Raw genomic sequence first — 15,083 nt, 5'->3', positions numbered from 1 at the left:
CACCTATGTTGTAATAAAAAGTTTCAGGCTGTTTTTTGGAATTGAAATAAAAAAAAAATCTGTCCCAGTTATGTAAGTGCAGCCTGGTACGTGGATTACTTTTAAAATCCATGCATTTTATTCACGACTATTAGATACAACAAAAGAAAGTGGGTGACTTCCTAGTAACTGGGGCACAGATACAAAGCTTCTGCATGTTAGTATTTGAGTATGTGATTGGTAAAAACTGTGAAAATACTTAAGGACAGCTTTGCTGCAACTTAGATAATACATAAAAAAGATTAACAGGCAACTCTGATCCAACTGGGGTATACTGTGAAATGGTACAATAATAGCTAAGTGTAAACCAAAAGCTTTGATTCTTTAAAGCTTCACAACTCAATATATTCAAAAGAAAATTATATTGATACAATACTTCATGTTCTTAGCAAACGTTTATGCTTCATGAAAGCTACCCTACACCATTCCTAGTTGGAAGATTCTCATTTCTGACAAGTTTAAAGCTGAGTTTGGGAATTTATTAAATGTTTACCGCAGAACATTCTGTCTCAGAAGTTTTTACCTGGTTGTAGATGTTAAATGCGTTATACAAAGGAACTGCTTTCTAAATGAACAATTCTACTAGAATAACCATCACAATCTGGTTTTGCTGTAAGCACATAACGAGCACCTATCAATTACCGAAAGGGGTAAGGCACAGTTAAATAGCACAAAGCTTTTACAAGTTAAAAAACAAAACAAAAACAACCAACCACATGCACACACAGATCGGAGAAAAGTGCTTTACGAGGCTCCATCAAGGAATCTGTACTTCCATCTCTACAGCTTGATATAAGAACACCTTCTTCCATATTTTACTAGGAAAACTGCAGTGTAAAGTTAATCATATCCTCAGTGACTCTGGGAAAAATCCCTGCTGTGAAAAATTCACCTTTTTTGGAGGATGGATGACTGCGGAGTTCATGCTTATTTAAATAGATACTCACAACTAATTGAAAAGTCCCTGTTTAAACATGGAATTCAGTTTTTACACTTAATATAATGTAATGATGTTTTGCAATATTTTATAATTTTAAACACTCTTCCAGAATCCAGAGGTTAGATTTTCAATGTTTATTATGAATCACATTCACAGTGCAATACAAGTTACACAAAAAGCTATACAACAAACATACAAAGACTACATGAAGCACGTACCATTCAATAACGCATACAATACCTGATGCTTAGGCTAGAAGTGTTCTTAACACCTGTTAGCAAGAAATTGAAGTCAAAAGATAAATAACTGGATTGAGAAACTCCTTCATTATTTAGCTTTTTTTATTAAAAACTATGTTGGTAAGCAGGTTATCAATGTTAAAAAAAGGAACACTGCTCTTCCCTAGCATGTAGAAGTTTTTCCACTGTTTCAAGCCTATATTAATTTTCAATTAATCATCCTGTCCTCCAGGAAAAGTAGTTAGAAAAAAATCAATTTAGCACTTTTTTTTCCAGAGCAGATTGATGATACAAAAAATAAACTATAAACATACATATAATCATGTGGAAATATGTGTAAAAATTTAAAGACCGAGATGGTCCAATATACACACTGCTTAGATAAATTACACAATGACAGTTCTGATGTACATTATACCATTTTAATGTACTGTCCATACCAGAAAAATACATTTACTGTACGTATCTAGAATAATCCTTGCAAATGTTTGTTGATGAGTCGTGTTAGTGCTTTGGAGACCAAGCTAAGATTTTTAGCTGTTTTCACAGCCTCTCCTCACACATATAAAACAAAAATCCTGGCTAGCTAAGTGCAAATAAGTGGCAATTTTCACCACCAGTCAGATTCTGGTGGCAGTTTGATTTTATTTCACTTTGTCAAATGAAAACATTTCACAAAAGTGACATTTGTTCTTACCTTCAGTACACTAATGGTTTAGTGACTTCAGGAGATATTCTTCCTTATTTAATTTATGCATAACTTTAACAAGAGGTCCTACGGACATATTCTCGATACATAGTTTAAACTAAGGGCAAGCATTCGCCTAGTAGCAACTAAATGACAGCTCAGAACATCTCTCCGGCATGACAGAATTATGAATTTCAGGAGAACAGATTCTTTCATCTGCTAATTCTAAAAAAATCAGAAAGAGATGTGTTTTTAGCTACCCATTTTTGGAGCTCCAGAGCTGTGAAACTGATGAGTCGAGACTCATTTTCAGTTAAGATGCACAAGATCTTACCTTTTGACAGATGACCATATGGAGGAAATTATTGCTTTAGCACCTCAACACAGCCCCAGTCCATTCAATGGATTGTAACCGCTACATAAACTGGCAAGCCACTCTTTTAATTAAGAAATTTGGTTTTGTGCATCTGCATGCACAAACTATTCAAGTATTACAGAGGGCTTGTAAACCTGGACATAAGCTTTAAGTACGTGTAGAAAAATCAGTAAGAATGTAATATGCAAAAATAAATCCATTACATATTTAATATCCATATAGATTTGCATTCTAATATGCATTATATAGCAATAAGCGTCCTTACTGATCACTATTCAAATGCATTTCCCAAAATGGTAGTAGAACATCTTCAGTTTGTTTTTAGAATTAATCCAAAATAAACCCTGCAGCAGCACATAGTACTTTACAACCAAGTTTTCAGTACTAGTACCGAGTGTAAAACCTTTCTCCTGGGGTCTAGCAAGGAAGAGCTTTTTTAGTGCCATCAGAGCCCTTCTCTGACCCCTGGCTGCTGCATGTCCCTTGCAGCAAACAACAATGGTGCCAGAGACTTATCGCTCCAAGTCCAAGGGAACCTCATGTATATCCCATACATGATTTGGAATACCTGAGGCAGCTGTAGTGCCAGAGACCTTGAGTGGACCTTGGAGCATCTTCAGCAGAGCACTCATGCTCAGAATTACCTCAAAGCAGAAGACCTTGGCAAGTGCTCACTTACCCCACTGCTGTTATGACAAGTCTCAGCATAAACGCTGCTGCAAACAACTTGACTCAAAAAAGATGCTGAAGCAGAATGAGCCAGATGTACATTTTATAAGTCATGCACTGCTTCTGAAAGCATGCTGTAAGGAGAATTCATTTCGGACTAGGCTTTCAGAAAAAGTCAACGACTACAGCTTCCTCCCTGACCACCAATGAAGACAATTTGCACATGGGAAAGTTTTGAACAGTGAGTAAATGCACTTTCTAAACAACATGTCTGAGTTAAAGATAACAATTACTATTGCATCAAATTTGGATCAGCATTGCACTTTTCAAATATGTTTTACCATTAGATGTTGACAAGAAACATTCAAGTGTCAATAGAAGTTTAGAAATCGCTGTAAAAAGTTAGTAGAAAACCTCCATTGTTTCTGGAGTCAAAATACAAGTTTCAAACACAATGCACATGGGGAGCTATGCCATTTACTCCAGTTCAGGTAATATGGTAGTAAAACCACTGATAGCTTTATAAAAGACACATACAAGAAATACAAAACCAAATGACAAAACTTCTCAGATACTACTGCAATATTCAAGCCACGTGACATCCAAGTGCCAAGACAAACCATATGTGAACACCTTCATGTTATACTTCACATTCCCATCTGCATGTCAGCAAAGTTGTAGAAATTGTCTACATCTTGAGACGCTGATGCCTTGCTCTCCGATACAAAAACCTGTTTTATTAAACAAGGAAATAGTTATGAATCACTAACAAAGAAGTTCAAGTAGTCTTTGCTTATTCAGAGCCAGTAATGGTTAGTTTTATTTTTGCATTTCACAAGAGGCATGACTGTTGGTTTCCACTGTGTGACAGAATAGTCCTAGAAGTCTCTCAGCCCTGATGCGCCCTTTGTGCACCCATCAACTGTTCTTATCAGACTTGCTAGCTGCAGTAACCCTAGCCTTCCTCTGATAGAAATTAAAATGTTGGGGCTCGATTATTAATGGGTCACAGCTTCAGCCAGTGTCCATTTAGATGTAGTTTGCTTGGTAAAGTCAAACTCTGTCGGGGGGGGAGGGGGGAACAAGCACACAAAAACCTTAGACTACCATTAAGCTTTCATTGAACAGGAAGGCAGAGTTTGTAAGAAAGACTCCCTTGCACTATATTCGCCTCAAAAAACTTAGTTGCTTCTTCATAAGGTGATTATTTTTTAAAATAAGCTCAATTACATTTGCATTTTGAAAAACTGATCAACGCATGTGGAAGTCCAAGCTCTACAACAGTCATCTTTGAAAGCTTACAGCAAATCAACTACAAATGCCTTAGGCAATGCCCAAATCATTCAGTGTAATGGGAAGTGTGGTGGCTGTTCAATCTCAACGTGCAAGTGATAGCCTCAATTAAAAATTTAAATTGAGTTCTCACTATCTTGTATTTTCTGTACCTCAAGAGGAAATTATCACTGTCTCAGCACATCAGTGTTGGCACAGCCAACTGAGCTATTCTGAAGTGCACTGGGACTGTAGGAATGGGTTATTCCAGATGACTATGCTCCTACAGTCACCACTTTTCTGCTTCAGCTCAGAATACCATGTGAATGTAAACTGTGGCAGTTCCTTGAATTGGTTTACTTAAACCATTTTTTAAGATAAATATCCTATTGTCCAGTAAATTTCTGATTTAAAAAAAAATTATATCACAAAGTGAGCAGTTTCCTAGACTGTTGCTTGGACACACGGTAGACTTCTGTTTGAAGGGCGTTGAGAACATCTACTAATCATCTGGCAGTAGTTTGGTGCGATAGTGATTGGGACCATGGCCATGACAATTGAATACCTTCTTTCAGCATCTTTCTCTACCAGGATATGACAATTTACATTTTGCAGAGTATTTTATGAATAAGCAATGAGACGGAGGAACAATACTAGAAAGCGCGCCAAAAAAAGTGTAGAAGGTCACACTAGAATGAATATCAGAGGTAAAGAGTGTAGACATACCTAGTTCACACAAATAGGAAGTCCGCTTAAGTGCGCAGTGTAGAGCTCTCCTTGTAAGACACTGTTTCTACCAAGCAGCTCAAAAAGGTCTCGTGGTGCTATTGCTGAAGAATTTTTCTACCCTTACTAAAGTATCTAGGAGTTGTTTATGAGATTTATTTCAGAAACAAAAACCTGGTGAAATTAAGGTGATTAACAGATTAAATTAATCATTTTTAACTGTCGTTTTTAAATGCCAATGTAGCCACTGCTTTTGCAGATTAATCTCCTGCAAAGTCTTACAGGATACAAGTCTTCCTAAGAGCTTTTGTCATTGTTTCTTGATCAAGGATACCTATAATTCTTTCTGAGCACTATAACAACTCTCAAACACGATAAGGGCAGCCAACAATGAGGTGAAACCTTTTTATATAGTATTACTGCCAGAAGGTTCAGGACTAAGTCTGAAGTTTGTTACTCCCTAAATTGCTTCTAAATTATGTCCCAAGAAACACATTTTCTAAAAAATGTATACTCATGATATTGTAGTTCTGAGGAGAAGGATTTGGGGGTCCTGGTAGATAGTAAATTGCCCATGTGCCAGCAATGTGTCCTTGTCGCCAAAAGGCCAATAGAATCCTGGGCTGCATAGGGAAGAGTGTGACCAGTAGGTCAGGGGAGGTCATTCTCCCCCTCTACTCAGCACTGGTGAGGCCACAACTGGAATACTGTGTCCAGTTTTGGGCTCCCCAGTTCAAGAGGGACAGGGAACTGCTGGAGAGAGTCCAGCGAAGGGCAACCAAGATGATTGAGGGATTGGAGCATCTCCCTTATGAGGAAAGGCTGAGAGAGCTGGGACTCTTTAGCCTGGAGAAGAGAAGGCTGAGGGGAGACCTTATTATTGCTTACAAATATCTAAAGGGGGGGTTGAAGGAAGATGGAGCCAGACTCTTCTCGGTGGTTCCCAGTGACAGGACGAGGGGCAATGGGTGCAACTTGGAACATAGGATGTTCCGTTCCAACACACAGAAAAACTTCTTTACAGTTAGGGTGACGGAGCACTGGAACAGGCTGCCCAGGGAGGTTGTGGAGTCCCCTTCTCTGGAGATTTTCAAAACCTGCCTGGATGCAGTCCTGAGTAATGTGCTCTAGGCAATCCTGCTTTAGTAGAGGAGTTGGACTAGATGATCTCTAGAGGTCCCTTCCAACTCTGAAAATTCTGTGATTCTCTGGTATTCCATTGTCTAGGGTCATGCACAAACCCAGTGTTTATCAGAAGTTTTGGAGCTACATTTTATCTAAATAAAGACATATACTTCTCAGGAAGCCCTGCTTCTTAATTCCCTGCAGCAACTATTTAATAAGTGAGGTAGATTTTACTATGGAACTATGCTGTAAACCGAAGTTTTAAATCCAAATGCAGTAAGCAATTTCACATTTGGAACTGAACCCAAACACTACAGATCACCTCCAAGAACAACACTTACTTCACGGCATGAAGTGCACAGTTTGAGGTTTCTGGATCCATCTAAGATCAGGGCATCCATAGTGTTATAACAACTGATACCAGTCACTTTAGTGAGGAAAATATGGAATTTTATTTGTTCTAATAATTAATATCACTTCAGCCTTTGAATAGAGAAAAAGATGTAGAAGAACCAGTGAATTACCTATCCAGTATCATCTTTGTTCTGTACAAAAAAGAAAAATAAATGCTAACCACACTAAAAAAAAAAAAGCCACTGTAAGCTCCTGCTTAAAGAGGCCATTTTTATGGTAAATTTGCATCAATGACTTTTGGGTCAAAAAAAAGCAAACATTAGCTGCATTCGAGATGACTTATTACAAAATGACTGTTTTCCAGAAACTGGGCAGTCTAGTTCCGAGTAACTCTTTCGAAAGGAACTGAAAGACAGCAAGGAGCTGTACAGACACTATGTCTCAAAGACATTCTAGTCATCTTTGAACAGCTGCTTGAAAGCAAGGAGCTTGTCACTTTCTCATTAACAGGAGTGCTCTAATCGCTTCCAGAAGCTTTCTCAAAACTATTGCCATTCAGAGAAACGGGGACAGCAAGCAAAGAGGAGGTATGGTGTAAAGACGTTACAGTAAAAGAAGCTGACGGATTAAAAAAAACAAAAAAAAGCCTTTGAAGGAAGGCATTCTGCAATATCCTACACAGCAAAAGTAAACCTTGAAAAAAAGTTGAAATCCCGTCATATTATCTGTCAGGGTTTAATACACTAGGACATCACAAAGCATACTTCAGTATAAGACTTGGAGCAGAGCTTTTCCCTATTTTTACTTTATTTACAGAACTTGTTTTTACTATTCTGTGAAATAACAGTTTTAAGTGGAAATCTATTCTTCAGTGGATATGAGGATTTAGTACTCTCTGTACTAGGGCAATTTTTCTTGTCTGTGACAAGCAACTTGAGTTTTGAGTACAAAAAAAACCCAAACCAAACAAAAAAATAGGATATTCAGATTTTACTATTCAGAAACCTAAAAATATCGTGCAGTATGTCAATGCTACAGCTTTACCATGAAGTATCCTAGACGTTCTGTAATATTTTCTGCCAATAAAGCAATACACCAACTTACCTTGGTCCCACTAAAAACATCATTTATAGTGCTTCGACATCCTTCCACAGCACCATCTCCATTGAACTCCAAAGCAACCACTGGACCTAGAAGATAGTTTCATCTAGAATCAATACTACTTTTTAGCTTGGCATTGAAACAGTAGTTTTCTCAACCCATAGGGAATTGTGAAGCTTGCAAGAAGCTATTTACGGTTTTTGCTTGAGCAGCCATAATGCAGGATAAAGAACTAAAAACACTTAACCATAGCTTCAAAGTACAATGTTATCTGAGAAGAAAATATCTGCAATTCCATGCTCATTTTTGCAGAGATTCTGGCAAGATTCCAGTTTTACTTCTTGAAAGGCAGCAATGGCACAAAAATGCTATGGAGCGCAGGGCATCATGGAAGTGAGTCAGACTATACTGCTCAAATTGTGAGCCATTTCACAGACATCTGGAGTAGGACTGAGTCATTCAGGCATTTGTGCCTCAGCCCCAAGATAGTAAACTGCCTGATTTTTAGACTTGTTCTCACCCACTATTTGCAGATCCCCTTTCTCTGGTTTCATACTGAACATGTTATTTCTTCCCACACGGGTGCAAAATAGCCCTTAAACTAGACTATCATCTGATAAGTACAATAACTTTTGTCCAATTCTTGCAGTGAGCATCACAGACCTCTTATGTTACTATGAAAAAACCTGCACGTTGCTACTAAGTTTGGGAGCGTGTATTGAGCTTTAGCGTGTAACAGATGGCAAGATGTCAGTACTTATGCAGGAAGAGACAAAAACCAATTACAGTCAGATCAATAAAAAGGCTTTTGAAATACTCTGACAGTACACCAGTCAAACAGGAATTTAACACTTGCCTACTTTATACACATCTATACTCATTTGCTTAAATATGTACACATCTAGATGGTCAAGCAGCAATGGTGGTAAGTTAGAAACAGTCTAAAAGCACGAGCTTCTTTTGACCACCCCAGACAGATCTGCATGTGCCACTGCTCCTAAGCTATGTGGTTGGACCGCTAGAGGGGAGGCAGAGCCACGAAATACAGGCGGAATAGCTCATTTCTGATGCCTTCAGGAGTTTTGGCTGGTTTAATGCCTTACTGAGGCTTCCAAAATGCATCCTGACTGGCTCACTATGCCCTTGAAACACAAGTTTCTCCTTCATTCCTCTTTCTTCTTCTCTAGTGACACCTAGATTTCTATATCAAGAAGAGAAAGAAAAAAAAACACAAACTCACCTTTTTCAAGCAGCGGAATGAATTCTGATGCACACTGCTGGAAAACTCTGTGAGCATCCTCTGCCTTCATTGAGACTTCTTTAGTCTGTACCAGCTGAAAGCCTTTGCCAGTCATCTGTTAACAGAGAAAGAATTCATGTTAAAAATACTACTAAGGCACAGAGTTCAGCTTGAGTATCCAGATGACACTGGAACACACCCATTTGCTGCATACACTTTAAGCCACAGAGCAAAGGGACCCTTTTTGCTCTTTTCAAAGACCATTTGCTTTTTCTGCATTTCTGTTTGTTTTCATTCCATTCATCCAGATTTTCTACTCTGCCCTAACGCACCTTGAGGAGTAAATGTGAATGGTTTTGTTCTATATTATGGCCCAGGGTTGTGTTTTTTTCCCCCACAATCCCTCACAAGCTGAAACTAATGGGAGTTAAAAGCATTCAGCATCTGGAGTCAAGCAGTTAGTTCTCATTAGTCTGCAACAGTTCAGTCAAGCGTTAGCTCTAACTTTCATCTATCCACTGCTGAAGTTTTCCATTTTGGAAAAAAAAAATTTAAACTTTCGAACACACACAGCTTTTTACTTCAAATCTAATATGAAACAAAAAGCATGTGGAAAAGGAACAACTGTAGAGCAGTAGGATTTCCACAGAATCTCACTAATTAGTCTTTTAGCATCTTCTTAACTCTAATTTCTAAAGAACCACTAACACAGGAGAACACATTTATTATCCTCTTTGCTGTACCTATTCCTTCTGAAAAAAAAAAACCACCCAACCCATAAGTATCATTATCTCTCTTGGCTCAAGTAGCTGTTAGTAACTCAGTTACATAGAAAACCAAGGGGGCAGTGGGGAGGGGCATGGGAACACCCTACAGCTTTCTTTCCTTGCAGTTAAAAAACCCAAGGGAAAGATCTCCATTGGTTGTTTTGTTGATCTTACAACACTGGTATTAGCAGCTTTTGCAGATACCCCTCTCTCAGAAGCTGTAGCTCATGGTTACTGACTCTGCTGTGTCATCCCTGGCACTCCAGGACCCTAAAAGCAGCCAGCCACTCCCAGATTTTAGCCACAGGAAAACCTAAACTCAGCCAAGCTTGGGAGTTGCTGCCTCATGGGGGGGGAAGGACAGCACCAGCTATTTAAGTAATCGAAGACAGCTGACCAGCTGTGACAAACACTCACTGCCTCTTCCAGAAAAAAATTCCAATATTGGGTGGCAGGGGGATACAATTTAATTTGTTGGTTTGGTTTTTTGTTGGGTTTTTTTGGTTGTTTTAAGAGTCTCTGGAAAAATTTTCAATGCAGACTGTTTTGTTAGCGGTGACTTTCAGGGCAATAAGTTAACTGGCAATAAGTTTCAGGGCAAACAAGTTAACTGGCTATATCCCTTTCATAAGCATTGCTGATCACCTCCTGTACCTTTGGCCAAGTTCATCGAATCAACTACATATTTTCTTCAGAAAGTAGCTTTGATGCGCCATGGTGGAAAAATACACTGAAACCACTGAAAGACAGATGTGCCACTCACAGGATGTCAGCTGTAAAACAACTGTCTGATCAGATGAGCTCCAATCTCTTACCTTGCTTTAAGGTTTTAAACAGCACAGTTGCTTGGTATGGTTAGTAGACAACAGAGCCCCTTCGTTCTCCCTTCAGGAAGCACCGGAGACTGTCCAGAGTAAAGTTCAATTCGAAATTCAAAAAGCTGAATACAGACAAAGGTCGCTTACCTCATCAATTAATTTCCTGGCATTTGCAGTTGTGTAGTCACCAGCAAAAAACACGGCCAAACATGATTCATCACTGCTTTTCTGTCTCCGCCCTCGAGTTATTGGTATTATGCTCCTTGTAGCATCAGTAGAAATTCTGACAGCTTTCAGCTCCTCAGAGCTGGGCAAAGGAACATAATCTTGTACTACAGCATTTTCAGGCAAAAGGCCCCAATTATTTTCTCCTGACACAGGGGTAAAGTCATGGATGTTGCTCCATGTGTTGTTGAAGATACTCAGTCCAGCATCTTTAAATTGTAAAGCAAGCTCAGGATAGTAGTACTGGAAACATCCGAATTTCATTCCTGTGGAGGACTCAATAATGGGCTGGGTGGCACAGCACAAGAATACCTCCAGCTTTCTGCAGTCTCGAGTGCGAAACTGTTGGCAGGCCACTATGCATTTACAGTCTTTGCAGTCACGGAAAAACACACTGCCTTTTATTGGGCCTAAAAAGATTTGGCAGTTTACACAGTCATCAATAGTGATTGTAGCAGAATGGTCAAATATGTAGATATTACAATTCTCACAGTCCTGAATGACAAATTGTTGCCCTGCTACTTTTCCAGGCAGTCGACCCACAGTTTCGTCTTTAAGTCCAGAAAAAGTGTAATCTTTGGGGTCAACCTGCAGGAGAAAAAAAAAAAAAAAAAGAACATTCAAGTCTTCACATATAGAGAATATTATCATGCTAAATGTCAATTGCCTTGCATTAATTGAGGTAGCACTCAATTGTACAAGATAGCCTACCAGAAAACTCTTCAAAACGTGATGAAAGATAAGCAGTTCTTTTAGCTAAGCTACTGAAATGCACAGTATTAAGGTACAGAGAATTGAAACTACACTTCTAAAATGCAGCAGTGGGGAAAAAAAAAAAAAAACTAACTCAGTTTGTCCTCTAATAAAGAAAGGGGGTGGAGGGAGCTAGTTTTCTCTGTGGACTCTAAGCTGTTTCAACAAGCATAATGGTCCTGGGTATTAGCATAATAACTGTAATAAAAAAATTGGCCAACATACTTCAAGATCCATAAAGCTAGAGATACACAGTATTTCCTTTTCAAGTAGCTTTCTTGGTCATGTTTTACCACACCTCAACATGCTGCAAAGAAACTGCTTGAAAGCAGCAAGGTATCTCCTTTACTACCTTTGCCAACTACAAAGAGCTTGCTTATCTGCGCCACAGCATTATCTTGTGCTAACAACTACAAGATTTTTGTGCTCACAGCCGCTGTGTGACTGTTTTAGCTACAACCAACAAGCAAACATTTGCAGAGCTGGTGCAGGGGGCACATTACAGACCTCTCCTCCTCCACACTCCAGCATCTCTCTGCCAGGGAGGGACACTTGAGAGAGGCTGTGGCTTTCCCTGGGACTCTCCGCTGGGGACCAGTAACTGAAGGGCCAGGCAGCACCCAGGACAGTATGCGACCCAGGTGGACAGCATGAATAACACAGCCGGTGTTGTTGTAACACTGAAGGAATCTGAGCTGGGTCATTTCTAGATATACACGAGTCTCAAGACAATTTTGCTTCCCGGAGCAAATTCTGCTCTGCCCTCTTGTGAAAGCTTATTAAAATAGCACTTAGAAGTATACAAGTACCTGAACCAGTTTAACACAAGACCACTTCATAAACCTGCTATTTGATTATCAGCCCGAGGGCCCTAAAGCTTGCTGCACCATAATCAGCGTTAATGCATTACAACAGTTTCTGTATAGCCCAATTTGTAAGAAAATCCTCCTCCTCTTCAGCATTTCAAACTTTTGCATGAGATTTAGAGACCAGAAGAAGGCATAAACCAGAATGGGCTAGCACCAGACATTCACTAAACCAGTTCAGCCTACGTAGCTTTTGTCCGGAACAGCTAATGGAATCTAAAAGTCTCTACCAATCGATAAAATGCCCTCCTTTATGTACAAAATATCTGACGTCTGGACAGGAAAGGAGGTTTACAGCTGATGAATCTTCCAAATAAAATGCAAGTTCAGACAATGAAGACAGCATCCTAGAAATCTCCCCTCAATCATATTTAATACCACTAGTACATATCCAGGAAAGTTAGTTGGAAGAGTTACAAATAAAATAGGGAGACTCAAATGATAAGGTACACAGCACACAGACTCAGCCACACAGTATGATTAGGATTCAAACCCACCAAGGTCTTAAGTCTCATGTAACGTTACATATTTGATCCATATTAAAGACACTTATATCCTCTCATACTTGAGCACAGAAGTATCAAAATTGCTTTTGGACACATTCTTCCCAGGCATCTCCTAGAACATTTATGCATATATCCGGTGGGTTTTTTTAATAACCTTGGGAGACAGGCTTACTGCCTTCAAAACCGGGCACAGAGGAGCAGTTACTTCTCTTAGGAAGGAGAAGTTAAAAGTTTCCGGAACTTACAGCTTTTTTTGAAAGCTGGTACTCAACTGTGTCCTTCTAAACTGCTCTGCTCTAAAAAGCCTCTGAAGCAGCACTAGCTCGTCCTACATGGCAGCCTTTACAGAGGTGTGTGAAACTTCAGCTTCACCTTGCAATTTTATTTAGGCCTCCGTGAAAAACATTGGTTAGTCAGCTAACCCACAGCTTACAGACAGTTTCAAATGAGAGCACTTGAGAAAGAGTAGTAGTAGAGTTTAATGATTAAAAAAAGAGACAGCTTATTACCAGATTCTGGAGCTCCATTTTGTTTCCCTGATGCAAATTAAGAGTTCTGCACTGACAGAACTCTTACTTATCATTTGTTCACAACACTAGAGAGTTTTCTAATTTCCTTTAACTTTGCTTTGCAGTTTTCTTTTTAAAGACCGAGAGTATTTATTGACTGACACTGCTGTACAGATTGGAGGGACGGAATGAAATAGATTTAACACTCTCTTCCCCCCCTGGGTTATTGCCCCTGTGAGGAGGGGGTAACCCAAGAGACTAGCAGATCTGAATGCTTCACTTCCCCGGGTAAAAGAAACATGCCAGAGAACAGAGTGTGAAGGCAGAACTATGATTCTGAGGATGCATCCAACAGCTGCTAATACGCTCATTGCGGAGTTTCACACTTGCCAGCACTGAAGCCTGCAGCTATCATCAACAGGTTAATATTAAATCACTGCATCCACCTTCCTTCCCCTGACAGTCAGCACTAACTGCTTCTTAAGCTCTGTCTCAGCAAGTAGGAAAAAAGCAGGCTAGGAAAACCAAAAGCAACAGAAGAAGGTAACATCTGCAGCCTCATACAACCATAACCAGGGCTATGTAGATTTCTCTGCCCATTCATCTGGTGCAACTGTGAAATCTTAAGCATGTGTGGCAGGTCAGTAAAAATCAACTGTTTGATAACTCACCTATTTATCCTTTGCATTTGGATAAAGCTTCAAAGAACTTTGTCCAAATTCACACATCTCATCCAGACAGATGCTTTACTCTCCATCCCTTAATACATTTTTAAACGTCTTTTCCCCCAGGCTGGTATAAGTCCGTATGATGATAGTATTTATAGAGGCAACCTCTAACACTCTCAGCCAAATTTAAAGTTTTTGGAGTAGATACGAGTCATGCATTAATAGACACGAGCACAGCTCAAGAGCTGAAACCTTCTAACAGAAGTGCTACGCACAGGTTCAGAAATTACTCCATAGAGTGACTTAAAATAACCAGATATGATGAAGAAAATGTAATCCCTGCTTACACAATTTTCTTCCCCCTCAACAGAGGTACAGAAGTCTCATCTTCGGTTACCAACAATGACATTCGTGATAAGTCTGTTACAAACAACCAGAGGAAAAAAAACTGTAAGGAGCAGGGATTTTAGAGAACAAAGAGAGAAGAGAAATGAAGGCAAACAGAAGTTTGTCACTATTGCTTTGAACTCTAGGAAGTTCTGCTGCAACAAATGTAAGGTGTATTAAGCAGCTTTCCTTCCTGCAAACGCTTGTCTTGCAAGAAGGTCAGACGCCAGGTGTGAAGGCTGCAGATAACTTGCATCACTTCAGCCACCATTATCCAGTTTACTGGCACCAAGCCTGGGCAGCTCCCATTTGAAAGAAGATCTAGAAGTACTAGAACCTCACAATTTTTAGTGGTAACTGCCTAGAATCACCAAGGATCCTAACAGCTTCTTTACCTCTTTCTGGTATGAGTTCATGTCTTAACAAGACTTTTTCACCGGTTTCATCAGGAAAGGAGTTTTAGTCAGCAATGGTATGCCACCACAAATACGAGAAGGTACTGCTGTTCTTAATGGATTACAGTTCTCCCCTAGATACCTGGGTCTGCTGAGCAAACAATATGTAAAGTCTTTCTAAACCACTTATATTAAGGTCTTCTTATTTTATTCTTATCACTCTAAAAAAAAATCATTCCCTGTCTCCCGAAAATACAACAGAGGGTGGTTCAGCTATGGACTGATACACAGTCCATGACATACAAGAGTTGGCTGCTGAGCCAGTGACATTAAAATCTGCAGCTATAGGGTAGGGACACAAACTTAAGAGGCTTTGCACGCTATTTTTGTCATTAGGGGAATTAACAGAAAGGAAATTAG

The 15,083-nt window shown here is 39.5% G+C and overlaps 1 protein-coding gene across 1 annotated transcript; it reads right to left on the bottom strand.

Moving 5' to 3' along the window:
• Positions 1-3,220: 3,220 nt before the first annotated feature.
• Positions 3,221-14,684, bottom strand: RP2 (retinitis pigmentosa 2 (X-linked recessive)). The gene is made up of 5 exons (XM_009882118.1): positions 14,664-14,684; positions 10,502-11,167; positions 8,770-8,884; positions 7,533-7,618; positions 3,221-3,682 (listed from the first exon to the last, which is right to left on the bottom strand). The coding sequence occupies exons 1-5, from the start codon at positions 14,682-14,684 to the stop codon at positions 3,599-3,601; spliced, it is 972 nt and encodes a 323-aa protein (XP_009880420.1). The 3' UTR covers positions 3,221-3,598.
• Between the last annotated feature and the right edge of the window lie 399 nt (positions 14,685-15,083).

The sequence above is a fragment of the Charadrius vociferus genome, unplaced genomic scaffold (assembly GCF_000708025.1).
Source record: "Charadrius vociferus isolate BGI_N301 unplaced genomic scaffold, ASM70802v2 scaffold273, whole genome shotgun sequence".
NCBI lineage: Eukaryota > Metazoa > Chordata > Aves > Charadriiformes > Charadriidae > Charadrius > Charadrius vociferus.
The sequence above is the reverse complement of the archived record's forward strand: the minus strand, read 5'-3'. Positions and strand labels throughout refer to the sequence as shown.

What these genes read in the sequence shown, in the direction of transcription:
- RP2 (XM_009882118.1), bottom strand. Translation starts at nt 14,684, where the DNA reads ATGAACTCATACCAGAAAGAG. An exon ending in CATTCCGCTGCTTGAAAAAG is followed by an intron (nt 7,619 to 8,769) that starts GTGAGTTTGTGT and finishes ACTATCTTCTAG; the next exon opens with GTCCAGTGGTTGCTTTGGAG. An exon ending in ATGTTTTTAGTGGGACCAAG is followed by an intron (nt 3,683 to 7,532) that starts GTAAGTTGGTGT and finishes TTAATAAAACAG; the next exon opens with GTTTTTGTATCGGAGAGCAA.